Source organism: Theropithecus gelada, chromosome 16, assembly GCF_003255815.1.
Source record: "Theropithecus gelada isolate Dixy chromosome 16, Tgel_1.0, whole genome shotgun sequence".
In the NCBI taxonomy this organism is placed as follows: domain Eukaryota; kingdom Metazoa; phylum Chordata; class Mammalia; order Primates; family Cercopithecidae; genus Theropithecus; species Theropithecus gelada.
Window position 1 is genome coordinate 36,123,208 of NC_037684.1, and position 20,528 is coordinate 36,143,735.

Consider the following 20,528-nt stretch of genomic DNA (forward strand, 5'->3'; position numbering starts at 1 on the left):
ACATCAGTAAAATAAATATAAAATAAGGACAAACCCGAGCTTCAGAAATTACAGGTTGGGCACAGTGGCACACACTTGCCATCCCAACACTTTGGGAAGTAGACGAGGGAGGAACACTTAAGCCCAGGAGTTCAAGACCAGCCTGAGCAACATAAGGAGATCTTGTCTCTACAAAAAATAAAAAATTAGCTGGGTATGGTGGCATGCACCTATGGTTCCAATTACACGGGAGGCTGAGGTGGAAGGATTCTTGAGCCTGGGTGGTCAAGGCTGCAGTAAGCCACGATCACACCACTGCACTCCAGCCTGGACCACAGAGGGAGACTCTGTCTTGAAAAAATGAGAGAAAGAGAAGAAATTCAAGTAGGTAATAAAGAGGAAGCACCAGAAGAAGAATTCAATGTTAGTAAAAACTGAGAAAATAAGACAAGTTAGATAAAATTCCACTTTCAAAAGTTAAGAACAGTTCTGAGACTATTACCTCCTTTTCTCCCAGGCCCCTCTTTGAAAATGAGTTGAATCTAATAAATACTTTAGGGGATACTAAATTAATAAACCATAATAATTTTTTGTTTAACTACAATGTTTAGTATTTCTTCTAGTTTTACTTTTTTGAGACACAGTCTCGCTCTGTCACCCAGGCTGGATTGCAGCGACGTGATCTCCACTCCCAAGTAGCTGGGACTACAGGCGCCCGCCACCATGCCCAGCTAATTTTTTTTTTTTTTTTTTTTAATTTTTAGTAGAGACGAGGTTTCACCATGTTAGCCAGGATGGTCTTGATCTCCTGACCTCGTGATCCACCCGCCTCAGCCTCCCGAAGTGCTGGGATTATAGGCGTGGGCCACTGCGCCCGGCCTAGTTTTACTTTTTAAACTGCTTCTTATAAAGCCACAAAACTATGAGATTTCATATTTTTTAAACTTTTAGTTCTACAAGTATCAAAACTAAAGGCACTTTAAATAAATTTATAAAATTGATTATAATTAAATGTTTGAGTTAAGTCACATTTACTTAAATGTAATTAAATTTTACTTATCATATTATAAGCAAACCCAGTTTTATATGATGTATTTTTGTGTTCTTAAACTAATAAATTACTTCAGATCTGTACAAAGTATCTTGAAAGTATTAATATGTTCCTGCCTTTCCCAGATTTTACTTTCCTGAATAAAGGAAAGGTCACCCAGGGTTTCAGATTTTCAGAAGTGTTCTCTATCTTTGTTTCTCTCTCTTACACACACATACATATGCTGTTAAAAATGCAATTTGACAATTGTAAAATAGTTGTAAAAGATTTTTAAAAAAGAAAGTTGTAAAATAGTCATAGATGCAAAGGTTTCTCTGTAAGGGTATTCACCACAACAATGTTTATACTTTTTTAAAATTTGAAACTCAAGACTGAGAGTTGGAGCCAGAAAAAAAAGAAAATTGAAACAACTTCTATTTCTAACAACAGGAATAGTGTAAAGCATTATGGTCTTGATTTTTGGAGTCAGACAAATCTAGGTTTGAATCTCAGGTCTTCCGTTTACTATCTGTATAGCCTGAGACAAATAATTTAATTACTCTGAGCTTCTGTTTCCTATTGTATAAAATGGGGGAAATCATAACTGGTTTTTTGATTGTTTGTTTGTTTGTTTTTGAGATAGGATCTCACTGTCACCCAGGCTGAAGCAAAGTGGTGCAATCTTGACTCACTGCTGCCTTGACCTCCCAAGCACAAGCATTCCTCCCACCTCAGCCTCCTGAGTGGCTAAGACTACAGGCCCATGCCAGCACATCTGGCTAATTTTTTTTGTTTTTTGTAGAGACAGGGTGTTGCTATGTTGCCCAAGTTAGTCTTGAGCTCCTGGGCTCAAGCGATTCTCTTGCCTTGACCTCCCAAAGGGCTAGGATTATAGCCACCATGGCGGGCCTGAAATTATAATTTTTTAAGGGAGGGGTGTTGGGCATCCATGGCTGGCCTGAAATTACAATTTTTTAAGGGAGGGGTGATAGGCAAGTTTAGGGCAGAGGTGGATCTCAGTGGCCAACATTTTCTCATTGTTCATCCTGTAGCTATTGACTATCCTAAATAGAAGATCCCTTAGGATAGTAGACTGGATACATTGAGATGCTACAGTCATTCCAGTAGCAGAAACTGATGAATAGGACTAATGTCTGCTGGTTTCACATATGTAGTAAATCTAAATATTTTCATATCTTTCCTCAGGGATAGAGACTTACCAGGATCTCTTCAATGCCAATTACAACACAAAGAAAAGAAGCTAAGTGCTTCACAAATGGCAGGTAATGAGAATCATCCTCAAAACTGAAGCATAGATAACAGCTCCTTAATGTCTGATCCTTTCTTCTCTAAGAAAGATCTGAGATTTCACAGGTTATCTACACCACCATCATTTGAGAGAAAGGGAAAAAAACTTATATTTTTGTGAGACAGGAGGGAAATTGCTTTTAAATGGACATCTCCCTAGAATTTAGGCAGTGCTGGTCAAATAATTGTATTCAAAGAAGAACTTGTGGGTGTGGAAAAGAACAAATGCAAAAATAACAAAAATAACAAAAGAACAAGTATAAATCAAGTAATAAAGAACACAAACACAGCTACAGTCCTAGGATTTCTCAAAGAAAAAAATATAATGATAAAATGAGCTACACTGGTTAAAGTTTATTCATCCAGGCCGGGCGTGGTGGCTCAAGCCTGTAATCCCAGCACTTTGGGAGGCCGAGACGGGCGGATCACGAGGTCAGGAGATCGAGACCATCCTGGCTAATACGGTGAAACCCCGTCTCTACTAAAAATACAAAAAACTAGCCGGGCGAGGTGGCGGGCGCCTGTAGTCCCAGCTACTCGGGAGGCTGAGGCAGGAGAATGGCGTAAACCCGGGAGGCGGAGCTTGCAGTGAGCTGAGATCCGGCCACTGCACTCCAGCCTGGGCGACAGAGCGAGACTCCGTCTCAAAAGAAAAAAAAAAAAAAAAGTTTATTCATCCAAACAACAAATATTTATTTAATACCAAAAATGTACTAGGTGTGGGAAACATAACAAAACAAGTTAGACATGGTAGGACCTGATAGGAAGTCTAACAGGGAAGACAGGCTGTTAAACCATGAACTTGCTGGGCACAGTGGCTCACACCTGTAATCCCAGCACTTTGGGAGCCTGAGGCAGGCCAGGCCGATCACCTGAGGTCAGGAGTTCAAGACCAGCTTGGCCAATATGGTGAAACCCTGTCTCTACTAAAAATACAAAACTTAGCTGGGCGTGGTGCTGGACACCTGTAATCCCAGCTATTTGGGAGGCTGAGGCAGGGAGAATTGCTTGAACCTGGGAAGCGGAGGTTGCAGTGAGCAGAGATCACACCACTGCACTCAAGCCTGGCCGACAAAGCGAGACTCCATCTCAGAAAAAAAGCCACGAACTTGCTGAATAAATCACTTAAATTACAATATAACACAAGTTATGATAGGAAAAGTATAGAGTGTTATAGGAGCTTAAAGGAAAGCCTCCTAAATTTAGTCTTGTGAGGGAAGAAGGGGAGTCCCAGAGAAGGCTGAATGGCGACTAGGAGTAAATCAGGCAAATAGTGCTGAGAGGAGTGTTCTAGGCAAAAAGAACAGAATCGACAAAGGCCAGAGAAAAGGGAAAACATCATGCACTAGAAAAATTCAAAGAAGTCAAGTGTGGCTATGTTTGGGTTGCGTCTGGTTTCTGGAGAGGCTGATGCTTTACTCCACTAAATTTAGAACCAATTTAGAAATTGACCCAGGAGACAGAAATGAATCAAAGAATCAATCGACTTTGACCAGCCCTGAGAGGGGCAGTCCCTCCAGGGCCAGCAAGGCCCCAGATAACAAAACATCAAATATGGAAACTAGAAAATGTGTTCCTTACAGTGCTTAATCCTCACAGCTTTCCTATGAGAGGTTAATTTGTTCATTCTACAAATATTTATTGAATACTTCAAGATCCCTAGCATCTCCCATCCTCACTGTCAATAGATCTCCTTACTTTCCTGAAGAAAACTGAAGCAATCAGAGTAGAATGTCCACAGACTCTCACTTCCACGTCTGCCTCCTTACCAGCATCTGTATCCATATACTCTGTCTTCCAACAACTTTTTCTATTTGAGCAATAAAAATTAATAATACAGAATTGATTATAACCGAAAGTATAAAATAAACATCCATGAATCCACACTGATAGAAATAAATGACTAATTTTTATTTTTATTTTATTTTATTTTTTTTTGAGATGGAGTCTCGCTCTGTCACCCAGACCAGAGTGCAGTGGCGCGATCTTGGCTCACTGCAAGCTCTACCTCCAGGTTCACACCATTCTCCTGCCTCAGCCTCCCGAGTAGCTGGGACTACAGGTGCCTGCCACCACACCCGGCTAATTTTTCGTATTTTTTAGTAGAGACGGGGTTTCACCGTGATAGCCAGGATGGTCTTGATCTCCTGACCTCGTGATCCGCCCGCCTTGGCCTCCCAAAGTGCTGGGATTACAGGCAGGAGCCACCGCTCCCAGCCATAAATGACTAAATTTTTAATAGGAAGAAGAGACAAATGGCAGAGGTAGCAATAGCTGGAGGGGGAAATGGGGTCACAATGTACTTTTTAAGGGAGAAATAGCAAAAGTTTATACAACAATAGGATTGATATAATAGAAAATGAAAAAATGATATTTCCCTTACCTAAGGGGGGACCCTTTCTTAGGTAAATTCTTTGAATATGAGAGAGGGGATGAGTTCCAATCCACAAGGGAGGGATTGGCTCTGGATAAGAGCATACAGTTTATTTGCAGCGCAGAGAGAAAGGAAGGTCATGCAGGTACAGGTGCTAGTCAGGAAACAGACACAAAGGTGGGAGTGTATAGGAATTCCATTTCTCTTCTTCTTTCTAATCATCCACCCAGAATTACTTTTTCTTTTTTCCATGGTATGTATCACCTTCTAAAATGGCATCTAATTTACCTATTTATTACATTTATATGAAGGCACAGATCTTTGTCTATGTAGTGCGCTAATATATCCTAAGCACTTGGAGCAATGCCTGGTCCATGGAAAGCATGCAATCAATATTTGTTGACTGCCTACTAACATGGAAGAGATAATGGGAAAAACAGAAACAAGTCAGAGATAGTTTGGTTCCAGCCCTAGAGAAGCCTACCTTTTATCAAGGAGAAAGATATTACCTTTTTACATTACACACTTACAGAGCAGGTATCATTATCTCTGTAGGAGATTAATCATTCTTATACATAGAGATGCTGAGACTTGAACATGATATGAAGTAAGTTTTATTTTGGTGTCATTTGGAATATATTTTGTTCCCGGTTTATTTCCTCATTCACTAATTTCAGAAAATACTTATCTAATTTTGGCTCCAGTTAGTGCCTTGACTATTTCTTTGAAAAACTTTGGATCCATATAAAACACACACACATATATATAATTTGGGTCCAATTTGACAAATTGGTTTTCTATTGCTGCTGTAACAAATTGCCACACACATAACAGCTTAAAACAACACAAATTTATTATCTCACAGTTCTATAAGTCAGAAGTGCAGGTGGGCACAGCTGGTTTCTTTTCTCTGTGTCTTATAGGACTGAAATTAAGGTGTTGGCCAGCCTGGCCTCTTATTTAGGGGCTCTGGAGGAGAATCTGCTTCCAGTCTCATTCAGATTTTTGACAGAATTCTGTTCTTTTCTCTTGTAGGGCTGACATTCCAGTTTCCCTGCTGTTTATCAGCCAGGAGCTTCTCAGCCTCTTTAGCAGGCAGAGAAGTTCCTGGCTGATAAACCAGCAATGGTGGGTGAGGTCTTTCTCATGCTCTAAATCTCTCTGATTTCTGCCACATCTCTCTGGCTTCTAGCTATATAAGGGATCATGTAATTAGATCAAGCCCAGAAGAATCTATCTTAATTATATGTACAAAGTCCCTTTTGCCATGTAAGATAGCATATTCACAGGTTAAGGGATTACAGTGTGGATATCTTTGGAAGGCCATCTTACTTACCAACACTTGGTTTTGCAACAGTTAGTTCATTCCAGTTCAAGTTCCATGGAAGGATACTGTATAAGAAATGTCTATTAAGCACTCATTTTTTCCACAATCCTTTTTTTAGAACATGATCTCCAGTCAACTATATTGTCTGTCCTAGTCCTATTAGTGTATATACTTCTTCTTGAATAACTGTCCTGAATAACTTAATCCTATTTCCCCAGCTTTCCAAGATGCCTACAACTTCTTCAACAAGGACAAAACTGGCTGTATTGATTTCCATGGACTGATGTGCACTGTAGCTAAGCTGGGAATGAATCTAACCAAGCATGATGTCTATAATGAATTGAAATGTGCTGATATTGATCGTGAGTCATTTGGCTTCTCATTGCTTTTCCCATAAAAGATTATATAGTTTTCTTTTAATGAATATATAGTTTTCTTTTAATGACTGTATAAACATGAGAAACAAACCTTATTTACTTGCCCCCATATATATATATATTTGTATATTTGCATATTTGTATATGTTTGTAGACTATATATTTGAATACTATATACAAATATGCATATATGTATATATCCATATATCTATGTATACACACACATATGTATCCTTAAAGAGACACACACATATGTGTGTGTGTCTGTGTGTGTATGGTGTATGTCCCTTTAAGGAGATCAGTGAGGTATGTGTACAAGTTGTGAAATCAAATTAATCCTAGAAAATGGACTATTTGAAAAACGCTGTGTAGAAGCCAAGAGTGATTGTCTGATTTCAATATCAAATTCAGGTTACCTGTCCTGATGTACATGGAAGCTGTACATGGAGGGTGCCCTGAAATAACAGATACAAAAGCAGTAACAATGTTAATAATGACTCATTACCAAGAGAATTCAAGCCTTTTGTTTCTGTTTGAATCAAAATAGAACAAATCTTTCTTTTTCCATCAAGTCCTACCTACACTGAATTTTAAATGCCATAGCACTTTTGTTGGTATTTTTAAAGCATACAGGTAATGTTTTTAGTGAATATACTGACCAAATTATTAGTAGCCCAAACTGATATGCTGTGTGAAAAATATATTCAGCATATTATCTCCTCTCACCTCTCTCCACCCAACTGTCAGTGCCCCATTCAATCAACATCAGTTCCACCTGTCATTCAATGTCACTTAAGGTGTCACTTGCTTCTACTAACGTGTCAAATTTTTCTATTATTTCATGGAAACACACATATACCCCTCTAATAATACTCATCATCCTTCAATTTTAGAGGAAATGGAATACAGCTTGGGGATGTTAAAATAGGAATAATAGGGGCGGTTATAGCATGGGAAGACAGGGCAGATTCCTTGCAAACATGGCCAGGCTCTGAGAAAAGAGCAGGCGGACAGACTGCAATGGCTGGGTGTTCCTGGCTGGATGTTTACAACCACTGTTGCTTCTGTGGGCTGTGGAGGACTCATGTAATGGTGCTAAGACCACTTCAAGAAGACCAGGGCTTACCTGAGCATATTTCCAATGCTCTTTTTTTGCTCAATTCAAATGCTCTTTTTTTAATATTAAATCATCCAGAGTGTTTTAATTTTTACATTTAATATATACTCTGATAATTTAAATACATCTTATCATTGTCCTGAGTCTCAGATTTTTGTTGCAGGAGATGGGAAGGTGAACTTCTCAGACTTTATCAAGGTGCTAACAGATAAGAATCTCTTCCTCAAGGCAGTGGGTGAGTAGAGACGTTATGAACAGAAGGCAGTTGGGCAGCTACAACTCACTGCACAGTAAACATCATTCACAGGCTTCCAGTTGGGAGACAGGTCAGGAAGGTGTAGTCTGGGATGTGAGTTACTTTTGAACTGCTTCTCCAGAACAGTATTTGCTAAACAAATTGGTACAGTGTTAACTACATCAGGCAGGCACTTGCACTGTCCAAATGCCTCCTGCAGGAGACACTGCCCTTTGGTCTCCAGTGAGAACACTGAGTGAGTGACTGGTATAGAAAAATTTGGCTGCCTTCTATAATGTCTGAATTCTTTTTTTTTTTTTTTTTTTTTTTGAGACAGAGTCTTGCTCCGTCGTCCAGGCTGGAGTGCAGTGGTGCGATCTCGGTGCACTGCAAGCTCTGCCTCCCAGGTTCATGCCATTCTCCTGCCTCAGCCTCCCAGTAGCTGGCACTACAGGTGCCTGCCACCACACTCGGCTAATTTTTTGTATTTTTAGTAGAGATGGGGTTTCACAGCATTAGCCAGGATGGTCTTGATCTCCTGACCTTGTGATCCACCCACCTCGGCCTCCCAAAGTGCTGGGATTACAGGCGTGAGTCACTGCGCCTGGCCTATAATGTCTGAATTATTTACCAAGTGTATGCACTACTTTGAGAGGCATTGCTTTTATTTTTTAAAAAAAATTTTTTTTCATAAAAAGAAAAATGCACTCTCATGTAAATCTAAAGTGTCGATAATTTACTGTTCTTGAAAAAATAGCTTCCTCACACTGATGAAGCCTCTACCCTCAGTGCTAGGGCTGAAGAGTCTGCTGTAGGTTAGAAAGCATTAGTTAAGGTGTCACATGCTTCCACTAACTAATAGAAAATAATTTTTCTGTTATTTCTCCCCCAAGGTTATAAATGATGTGTAGGTGTAGTGGAAATATTGTCATTAATCCCCTCATTGTTTATAAGTTTAACAGGCTGCCTTGGAAAAGCTAATCATTATTCATGTTTTCTAGGATAAACATTCCAAATTCCAAATACTGTATACAGTTTTGAAAATATATTCATTCATAAGCTATGAACTGTTCTTAGGATAAAGAGAAGTTATTTCTTACAAGTAGTACTATAGTAATGGGAGTTTGCCTAGAACCAGGAAATAATCATTAACACAAAATTCATGTTTGTGTTAAAAATATTACTACATTTGTTTAGACGTTATTGAACTAAAAGTATTTTTTAACATTCCATTTTATTCTGTCTGCTCAGTAACCAAAATGGCCTTTCTACCAAATAGAACAGACTTTTAATGTTTTACTGTACCTCTAGTTCCTGACTTGATATTATTATTATAAATAATCAGTAAAGACGTGGTCGATTTCTAATTTCAGAAGGTATTTAAAAATCTATCTTTTGTTTTCCCTCCATAGTTCCAGAAAAGGAGACCTGTTTAGATTTAGCTGGCAACCCAGGAATCCTATTGTTTGAAATCCTATCAAAGCTTCTAGAGACTTCAGCCCTACCCAAAAAGTCTATACTAGAAATAGTAAGGTAAGTGAGAAGGAAAGGAGCAAAAACAGCCTTCTCAGAAGCATTATGAAGATATTAACATGGCAGTCACCTCTCACTAACATCCAACTCCACAGGGTCTGGTCCAAAACTAAGGAGAAGAAGGTATCTGGGCAAATGCCCTTGTGCTACAACGTGAGACCTTATTCCCCCATCTCCACAATCCTGCCCAGTTCTAAAACTGCAAGGCTGACCTCAAACCACCTCAGGGCCCCACTGAGGACCTAAGACAACCAAGAAATTTTAGCCTCCTCTATCTCAGGCCAAAGAATCCCAGCAGAACAAGACTTTTCCAGGAATAATTTTGGGTGGGCTTAGAAATCTAGTTTGGAATATAAGATGCTCTTGTTCGTGCTGAAACTACCAGGGGCTCTTGAGATGAGGTACAGCAAATTCAGACCTCTGAAAGTAGCCTTTGGACTAGAGCAGAGCCAGAATTAGACTTGAGACTAAAGGATGAGGAAACATTCTCATCCTTTAAACCTTTAATTCTCATCCTTTAAATAAATAACACACACCAACTGTGTTATTTATTCCAGCAAGTGGTGCTGAAAGTAAATCACTTCAATCTATTTTTATCATTGTCTTATAGAAATTAAACAAATGTTGCTATTATCAGTCTTTTTCAACTCATACTCCTTCAAAGCATTCCAGTCTCCACCTAGAGAGACTTAAGAGTATAGAATACCACCAACAATGTAAAAATCTTCTTCTGCCCCTCAATAGGTAGTCTCTTTATACTCTCCTATCTCTCTGTCAGATGTAGAATAGAGGATGCACAAAATTCTACTTTTCATTCCAACTCAAAGACACTTAGTAAAGCCTAATGTTAGTACACAAATTCGATACTTGGTTTAACTTCTCGATCTCAGTTTCCTCATCTATAAAAAGGGAATGATAATACCTACCTTATAGGACAATTGTGGGACTGATGTGTGACAATACATGTGAAGTACTTAGCATATTATAAGAGCTCAATAAATGTTAGCTATTATTATTGTGTGGAAGTAACTAGACTAAGCACACACATATTATCTTGAAAATTGAAGCTTCAGCTGGGCGGTGACTCACGCCTGTAATCCCAGCACTTTGGGAGGCTGAGGCAGGCGAATCACAAGGTCAGGAGTTTGAGACCAGCCTGGCCAACATGGTGAAACCCTGTCTCTACTAAAAATACAAAAATTAGCCGGGCGTAGTGGTGGGCGCCTGTAATCTCAGCTACTCGGGAGGCCAAGGCAGGAAAATAGCTTGAACCTGGGATGCGGAGGTTGCAGTGAGCCGAGATCACTCCACTGCACTCCAGCCTGGGCAACACAGTGAGACTCTATCTCAGAAAAAATAAAAAAGAAAAAAAAAGAAAATTGAAGCTTCATTTAAAAAAAATTATAGCCAAGCACCATGGCTCGTACCTGTAATCTCAGCCACTCAGGGGGCTGAGATGGGAGGATGACTTAAGACTAGAAGCTCCGGGCCGGGCGCGGTGGCTCAAGCCTGTAATCCCAGCACTTTGGGAGGCCGAGACGGGCGGATCACGAGGTCAGGAGATCGAGACCATCCTGGCTAACACGGTGAAACCCCGTCTCTACTAAAAAATACAAAAAACTAGCCGGGCGAAGTGGCGGTTGCCTGTAGTCCCAGCTACTCGGGAGGCTGAGGCAGGAGAATGGCGTGAACCCGAGAGGAGGAGCTTGCAGTGAGCTGAGATCGGGCCACTGCACTCCAGCCTGGGCGACAGAGTGAGACTGCGTCTCAAAAAAAAAAAAAAAAAAAAAGACTAGAAGCTCCGTATCAGCCTGGGCAACATAGCAAGACCCCCAACTCTACAAAATTTAAAAAATTAACTAGGCATGGTGGCGAATACCTGTAGTCCAAGCTATTCAAGAAGTTCATTTGAGCCCAGGAATTTGAGGTCACAGTGAGCTGTGATTGTGCCACTGCACTCCAACCTGGGCAACAGAGTGAGACCTTCCTCTAAAAAAAATAAAAATAAATTTTTTTAAAAAGAATATACATATTATCTAATTTAATCCTCACCTCCCTAATGAGTATATACTATGATCACTCCCACTTTACAGATGAAAAAGCTGCAGCACAGGTCAGTTAAATAACTTGCCCAAGAGGGAGTTGTACCTATATTTTAGCACAGTCTGATTCCAGAACTCATGCTCTTATTTATCTCCCTATACTGCCTCTCACACCCAGTAAGTGCTTAGGAAATGTTAGCTGATGTTGGCGTTTTTTATTGTTATTGTGGCGTGGCTGTTACTTATCTGGTTATCTTATCTGGTTATTATTATCTGGTCATCTTGCTATTGCCTGATACCTAAGGAGATTAAAAATGTTTAAGACATAGTATTTAACGTATAAATGGAGACATTTTGAGAGGCTAAGGTGCATAGATCACTTGAGCCCATGAGTTTGAGACCAACCTGGGCAACCTGGTGAAACCCCGTGTCTACAAAAAGTAGCTCTTTCTTTTTTTTTTAATTAGCTCTTTCACTCAGGCCTGTGGTGACAACAGGATGGGCAAGTATCATGGACTTCATGCTGCTAGGAAGCCCCATAGTCACTGACGAGACCAGAAGTGGCATGATAAACAGTATAAGAAAGCCCATTTGGGCACAGCCCTGAAGGCCAGCCCTTTTGAGGGTTGCATGAGAGGTGCTTCTCATGCAAAAGGAATTGTGCTGGAAAAAGTAGGGGTTGAAGCCAAACAGCCAAATTCTGCCATCAGGAAGTGTGCCAGCATCCAGCTGATCAAGAATAGCAAGAAAATCACAGCCTTTGTACCCAATGGTGGTTGCTTGAACTTGATTGAGAAAAACGGTAAAGTTCTTGTTGCTGGATTTGATTAAAAAGGTCATGCTGGGCTGGGCACAGTGGCTCACGCTTGTAATCCCAGCACTTTGGGAGGCCAAGGCGGGTGGATCATGAGGTCAGGAGTTCGAGACCAGCCTGGCCAACATGGTGAAACCCCATCTCTACTAAAAATTTTTAAAAATTAGCTAGGCATGGTGGCAGGCGCCTGTAATCCCAGCTACTCAGGAGGCTGAGGCAGGAGAATCGCTTGAACCTGGGAGGCAGAGGTTGTGTTGAGCCGAGATCATGCCACTGCACTTCAGCCTGGGCAATGAGAGCGAGACTCCATCTCAAAAAAAAAAAAAGGTGATATTCCTGGAGTCTGCTTTAAGGTTGTCAAAGTACCCAATGTCTCTCTTTTGGCCCTATACAAAGGCACAAAGGAAAGACCAAGATCATAAACTTGAATGGTGAAAACACTGTAGTGATGGGCTAGGTGTGGTGGCTCACGTCTGTAATTCCAACACTTTGGGAGGCCAAGGCAAGTGGATTGCTTGAGGCCAGGAGTTCAAGACCAGCCTGGCCAACATGGTGAAACCCCGTCTCTACTGAAAATAAAAAAATTTGCTGGATGTGGTACTGTGCGCTTATAATCCCAGCTACTCAGGAGGCCAAGGCACAAGCATCGCTTGAATCTGGGAGGTAGAGGTTGCAGTGAGTCAAGATTGCACCACTGCACTCCAGCCCGGATGACAGAGTGAGACTTAGTCTCAAAAATAAAGGAAAAAAAACCGTAGCAGTAAATTTTTGTATGCAAAAAACAACAAAAAATTAGCCACCATGGTGGCACACACCTGTTGTCTCAGCTACTTAAAGGGCTAAAGCAGGAGGATTGCTTGAGCCTGGGGGTCAAGGCTATAGTGAGCCATGTTCACCCCACTGCACTCCAGCCTGGGTGACAAAATGAGACCCTGTCTCAAAAGAAAGAAAGAAAGAAAATAATAATTATATGTGTATATACACACACACACACACACACACACACACACATATATGGAGAGAAAAGTCAGAAATATGTGGATATTTAAATCAATACACAGAAGTAAATTAATTCAAAATATGTTAAATAAATGTCAAATAAGTGACAAAAATAATTCATTTAATTTCCTGAGAAAGCAAGTCTTGATTTGGTTAATGGTAGAATTTGATAGGTATTCACATAGTTGATACCATTTATTGAACATATATTAAATGCAAAGCTCTGAGCAAGCACTTTACATACATTAATTTTTCCCTGGCTAATAACTGGTCTCCCTGCTTGCACCTTTGACTGCTGCTCCCCTGCTTTGCCTGCTGAACAGCCTACTCACAACACTCCCTGTGCCTAGCTGACTCCTTGACTCCTACAGCACCAAATGAGTCTTCCAAACACTGCAGATCACATCACTCCTCCACTCAAAACCTTCAAAACCCTCCCATTTCCCTCAGAGTAAAAGCCAAAGTCTTTTTTTCTTTTTTTCTTTTTTGAGACAGGGTCTTGCAGTGGCACCATGATGGTTCACTGAAGCCTCAACCTCCCAGGTTTAAGTGCTTCTCCCATCTCAGCCTCCCAAATAGCTGGGATTACAGGTGTGCACCATCACACCTGGCTAATTTTTCTATTTTTTGTGGAGATACGTATTCACTATGTTGCCCAGGCTGGTCTCAGACTCCTGGGTTCAAGAGATCTGCTCACCTCAGCCTCCCAAAGTGCTAGGATTATAGGAGTGAGTCACCGCCTGGCCCCAAGCCAAAGCCTTTATAATGACATATTGGCCCTCTATGTGCACTGCATTCCCCTTTGACCTCTTTGACTTTGTCTCTGTTACTCTGCTCTAGCCTTGCTGGCCTCCTTACTCTTCCTCATACACATCAAACACACTCCCACCTCAAGGCCTTTGTTGCACTTGCTTTTCCCTCTATCTGGATACTTTTCCCCTGGGTAGACCATGACTCACTCAACTCACTCTCACTACCTTTGGTTCTTTGTTCAAATGTCATCTCAGCAAAGCCTTCTCTAACCACCCTGTTTAAAACTGCAACCCTCCTACCACTCCCTGTCCCCACTTCTCTGCTTTATTTTTCTTCATACTATTTATCACCTTTTAATATACAATACAATTTACTTAATCATTTTATTAACTGTATTCTCATGCTATAATGTAAGTTCCTTGAGAACAGGAATTATTCTTTGTGTGTTTTATTCACTGCTATCTTCTCAGTATCTATTATAGGAAAATGCTTGATATACACCAAGAGCTCAGTAATTATTTGCTGAATGACCTCCATTTAATAGCCTAATCAAACCAGTGAGGTAGGTCCTGATACCTCCGTTTGCATACAGGCAAGGAGAAAGAGGCACAGAGAAGATCACACTGGGATCTCCAGCCCAGATCTTCCCTCTAGGGTTTCCATCTGCCTACTGGGCATCTCCATTTGTAAGCCCCACAGCCACTTCAAACCAAAAAGGTAAAAACTTAATTTATCTATTTGTCCATACATACTTCTTTTTTTTCTTATTTTTTTAAATTATACTTTAAGTTCTAGGGTACATGTGCACAACGTGCAGGTTTGTTACATATGTATACGTGTGCCATGTTGGTGTGCTGCACCCATTAACTCATCATTTACATTAGGTATATCTCCTAATGCTATCCCTCCTCCTTCCTCCCACCCCACAACAGGCCCCAGTGTGTGATGTTCCCCACCCTGTGTCCAAGTCTTCTCATTGTTCAATTCCCACCGATGAGTGAGAACATGCAGTGTTTGGTTTTCTGTCCTTGCGATAGTTTGCTCAGAATGATGGTTTCCAGCTTCATCCATGTCCCTACAAAGGACATGAACTCATCCTTTTTTATGGCTGCATAGTATTCCATGGTTTATATGTGCCACATTTTCTTAATCCATTCTATCATTGATGGACATTTGGGTTGGTTCTAAGTCTTGGCTATTGTGAATAGTGCCACAATAAACATACTTGTGCATGTGTCTTTATAGCAGCATGATTTATAATCCCTTGGGTATATACACAGTAATGGGATGTCTGGGTCAAATGGTATTTCTAGTTCTAGATCCTTGAGGAATCGCCACACTGTCTTCCACAATGGTTGAACTAGTTTACAGTCCCACCAACAGTGTAAAAGTGTTCCTATTTCTCCACATCCTCTCCAGCACCTGTTGTTTCCTGACTTTTTAATGATCGCCATTCTAACTGGCATGAAATGGTATCGCATTGTGGTTTTCATTTGCATTTCTCTGATGACCAGTGATGATGAGCATTTTTTCGTGTATCTATTGGCTGCATAAATGTCTTCTTTTGAGAAGTGTCTGTTCATATCCTTCATCCACTTTTTGATGGGGTTGTTTGATTTCTTTCTTGTAAATTTGTTTCTTTGTAGATTCTGGATATTAGCCCTTTGTCAGATGGGTAGATTGCAAAAATGTTCTCCCATTCTGTAGGAGGCCTGTTCACTCTGTTGGTAGTTTCTTTTACTGTGCACAAGCTCTTTAGTTTAATTATATCCCATTTCTGAATTTTGGCTTTTGTTGCCGTTGCTTTTGGTGTTTTAGACATGAAGTCCTTGCCCATGCCTATGTCCTGAATGGTATTGCCTAGGTTTTCTTCAAGGGTTTTTATGGTTTTAGGTCTGACATTTAAGTCTTTAATCTATCTTGAATTAATTTTTGTATAAGGTGTAAGGAAGGAATCCAGTTTCAGCTTTCTACATATGGCTAGCCAGTTTTCCCAGCACCGTTTATTAAATAGGGAATCCTTTACCCATTTCTTATTTTTGTCAGGTTTGTCAAAGATCAGATGGTTGAAGATGTGTGGTATTATTTCTGAGAGCTCTGTTCTGTTCCATTGGTCTATATCTCTGTTTTGGTACCAGTGCTGTGCTGTTTTGGTTACTGTAGCCTTGTAGTGTAGTTTGAAGTCAGGTAGCATGATGCCTCCAGCTTTGTTCTTTTGGTTTAGGATTGTCTTGGCAATGTGGGCTTTTTTTGGTTCTATACTTTGAAGTAGTTTTTTCCAATTCTCTGAAGAAAGTCATTGGTAGCTTGATGGGGATGGCATTGAATCTATAAATTACCTTGGGCAGTATGACCATTTTCATGATATTGATTCTTCCTTTCCAGGAGCATGGAATGTTCTTCCATTTGTTTGTGTCTTCTTTTATTTCATTGAGCAGTGGTTTGTAATTCTCCTTCAAGAGGTCCTTCACATCCCTTGTAAGTTGGATTCCTAGGTATTTTATTCTCTTTGAAGCAATCGTGAATGGGAGTTCACTCATGATTTGCCTCTCTGTTTGTCTGTTATTGGTGTATAGGAATGCTTGTGATTTTTGCACATTAATTTTGTATCCTGAGACTTTGCTGAAGTTGCTTATCAGCTTAAGGAGATTTTGGGCTGCAATGATGGGGTTTTCTAAATATACAATTATGTCATCTGCAAACAGGGACAATTTGACATCCTTTTTTCCTAATTGAATACCCTTTATTTCTTTCTCCTGCCTAATTGCCCTGGCCAGAACTTCCAACACTATGTTGAATAGGAATGGTGAGAGAGGGCATCCCTGTCTTGTGCTAGTTTTCAAAGGGAATGCTTCCAGTTTTTACTCATTCGGTATGATATTGGCTGTGGGTTTATCATAAATAGCTCTTATTATTTTGAGATACGTCCCATCAATACCTAATTTATTGAGAGTTTTTACCATGAAGGGCAGTTGAATTTTGTCAAAGGCCTTTTCTGCATCTATTGAGATAATCGTGTGGTTTTTATCTTTGGTTCTGTTTATATGATGGATTACATTTATTGATTTGCGTATGTTGAACCAGCCTTGCATCCCAGGGATGAAGCCCACTTGATCATGGTGGATAAGCTTTTTGATGTGCTGCTGGATTCAGTTTGCCAGTATTTTATTGAGGATTTTTGCATCGATATTCATCAGGGATATTGGTCTAAAATTCTCTTTTTTTGTTATGTCTCTGCCAGGCTTTGGTATCAGGATGATGCTGGGCTCATAAAATGAGTGAGGAAGGATTCCCTCTTTTTCTATTGGTTGGAATAGTTTCAGAAGGAATGGTACCAGCTCCTCCTTGTACCTCTGGTAGAATTCGGCTGTGAATCCGTCTGGTCCTGGACTTTTTTGGTTGGTAGGCTCTTAATTATTGCCTCAATTTCAGAGTCTATTATTGGTCTATTCAGGGATTCAACTTCTTCCTGGTTTAGTCTTGGGAGGGTGTATGTGTCCAGGAATTTATCCATTTCTTCTAGATTTTCTAGTTTATTTGCATAGAGGTGTTTATAGTATTCTCTGATGGTAGTTTGTATCTCTGTGTCCACACATACTTCTATAGTTCTTCCACTTGAGTTTCAGATCTCAGTGCATGGCTTTGCCATCTCAGTGTGTTTACCCAACTGTCAGAGCCAAAGGCGTGGCATAATCCTCAGTTGTCACTGCTCTCTCACTCCCTACATCCAACCAGTCACTAAGCCCTGTCTATCTTACCTCCTCAACATGAAAGCCATGCACTTCTCTCTATCCCACAGAAACTATCCTAGCGTAAGTAAGTCACTATCTTCTTGGACTTAACTGCAGTATCCTGCCTTGTCACTCTACTTCCATTTTTGCCATCTCCATCCACTTTCCACACTGAAGCCAGATCATAACTTAACCTATTAGAAAATATTTAAGTGGCCTACAATGCCAAGCACAAATCTAATCATATCATCACATCACTTACCTTCTAAAAAGCCTACAGTGAACTCTCATGTTTCCTATAAAAAAGTTCTGACTTAACGTGACCTTTTAAAGGTCCTTCATAATATATCCTCTGCTTAACCTCCAGTCTCATATATCTCTCTCTGTCTCTCAACAGAGTCTTGCTCTTATCTCCCAGGAGTGCTGGAGTGCAGCGGTGCGATCAAGGCTCATTGCAGCCTCTACCTCCCAGACTCAAGCAATCCTCTCACTTCAGCTTCCCCAAGTAGCTGGGACTACAAGCGTGCATTACCATGCCTGGCTAATCTTTGTATTTTTTTGTAAAGACAGGGTTTCACCACATTGCTCAAGCTGGTCTTGAACTCATGACTTCAAGTTATCCACCCCCATCAGCCTCCCAAAGTGCTGGGATTATAGGCGAGAGCAGATGTGCCCAGCCCTCGTCTCTTGTAACTTCCCCTCTCACACCCTAGATTACATTTAACTCGGGTCCTAAAATACTGCATGCTCTCTCACCTCCTGGTATTTGCCTAAAATAGTTTTCCCCTTTGTGAGTTAGTTTCCTAGGGCTGTCATAAAAAATTACCATAGCCAGGAATGGTGGTGCAGGCCTGTAGTTCCAGCTACTTAGGAGGCTGAGGCAGGAGGATCCCTTCAGCCCCAAGGGCTCTGGGCAATAGTACACTATGCCAATCAGGTTTCTACACTAAGTTCAGCATCAATACGGTGACCTCCGGGGAGCAGGGGACCACCAGAAGTGGTGAACCAGCCTAGGTCAGAAACAGAGCCGGTTAAAACTCCTGTGCTGTTAAGCAGCAGAACTATGCCTGTGAATAGCCACTGCACTCCAGCCTGGGCAACATAGCAAGACCGCCGTCTCTAAAACAAATTAATTAATAAAATTACCACAAACTCTGTGGCTTAAAACAATAAAAATTATTCTCTCCCAGTTCTGGAGGCCAGACAGTGTCAGTAAGGCCACACCCCTTCCTTCTGCAGGCGAGAATCCTTCCCTGGAAATTCCAGCCTCTAGTGATTCCTGGCATTCCTTGGGCTGTGGCAGCATAATTCCTATCTGTGCCTTTATTTTCACAATGCCTTCTTTGATCTGTGTCTCATATCTCCCTCTCTTTTCTCTTATAAGGTCACCAGTCATTAGATTTAGGACCCACCCTAAATCCAGGATGATCTCATCTCAAGATCTTTAATTTAATTACATCTGCAAAGATACTTTCCAAAGAAGGTCCCATAGCAGGTACAGGGCTTAGGCCTTGGACATCTTTTTGGGAAACACAATTCAACGCACTCTACCTATCTATGCTTAGCTGACCCCTGCTTATCCTTTCTGTCCCTGTGAGTAGTCACTCCCTCTGAAAGGCCTTCTCTGACCCCCAATTCTGGGTCAGGCTTGCTCCTACATGCTCTTCTCTCCCTATCATACAGCACATTGCACTGTTGAAGTTACAGGTTTAGCAGGCAGCTTTGTCCATTAGATTGTGAGCTCTGGAAGGGCAAGGACCATGTCAGGCTTATTCATTTTTTCCCGCACCTAACACACAGCACAGAACAAACTAGGCACTTAATACTTGTTGAATTTAATTGACTTTCCCAAGATTATACAGCTATTAAATATCTGATTTAGCAGTTCAGTAAGAGAATGTTGTGAGAAAAAGACTTAGAAAACAGTCTACATTTGTTTGGCTACAACATGATATTTGTGTAGGGAAACAGGAAGAGATAAGGTGGAAAATATGTACTGGATCCAGATTATAGAAAATCTCTTCTAAGGTTTCCTCCAAGCATTGGAGAGCCATTAAAAGTGCTGGGAGAGGGGAGCAGTGAGGAAGAAGGATTTTGATAGAGGAGTGGCGGAGTTTGACCTGGAAATAGTATATAGAAAAGTCTGGTAGACTTTTGGCCAAGAGACAAATGAAGAGGTAAGAAAAATAGCTCTGGAAAGTAGAGGAAGCAAAGGGGGCTGGGCACAGTGGCTCACGCCTGTAATCCTAACACTGTGGGAGGCTGAGGGAGGCAGATTGCTTTGAGACCAGCCTAACCAACATGGTGAAACCCCATCTCTACTAAAAATACAAAAAGTAGCCAGGCATGGTGGCACGCACCTGTAATCCCAGCTACTTGGGAGGCTGAGGCACAAGAATTGCTTGAACTCAGGAGGCGGAGGTTGCAGTGAGCCGAGATCAGGCCACTGTACTCCAGCCTGGGGGACAGAGCAAGACTCTGTCTCAAAAAAGAAAGAAAAGAAAATGTACTTACTGAATGGCAAGACCTCCCACTAGCCCCCTTCTCCTTCCATGTTCCCAATGTGTTGGAAGCTAGACTTATACCACCCAAGTAAAATTGTAGAAGATTAGTCTTCAGGGAAATTGACTAGCCCATGAGAAAAAACCCACACTCCCAGTTAAAAAGTCCCTTGATGAAACAAGGCTCCAACCAATTACCTGACAGTAGAGCTCCCACCAATAAGATTTAACACACCAAAAAGCTTCCAATTGGACTTAACGAGTGCTTACTCTCATTCTAAAATATGAATAGACATCCAAGAAATCAAGGGACATTTAAGAGCTGGACATAGTAGCACATGCCTGTAGTCCTAGCTACTCGAAAGTATGAGGCAGAAGGACCACTTGAACCCTGGAGTTCAAGTCCAG

The 20,528-nt window shown here is 41.0% G+C and overlaps 1 protein-coding gene and 1 pseudogene across 1 annotated transcript in view; both read left to right on the plus strand.

The window, feature by feature from the left end:
* The window catches only part of EFCAB3 (EF-hand calcium binding domain 3), a 50,165-nt gene that overhangs the window by 14,912 nt on the left and 14,725 nt on the right, over positions 1 to 20,528 (plus strand). The window contains exons 5-8 of the mRNA XM_025362775.1: positions 2,216 to 2,292; positions 6,237 to 6,380; positions 7,676 to 7,747; positions 9,160 to 9,280. Coding sequence (XP_025218560.1) covers positions 2,216 to 2,292; positions 6,237 to 6,380; positions 7,676 to 7,747; positions 9,160 to 9,280 — 414 coding nt within the window. The remainder of the gene's footprint in view (positions 1 to 2,215; positions 2,293 to 6,236; positions 6,381 to 7,675; positions 7,748 to 9,159; positions 9,281 to 20,528) is intronic.
* LOC112609730 lies at positions 11,821 to 12,558 on the plus strand (annotated as a pseudogene).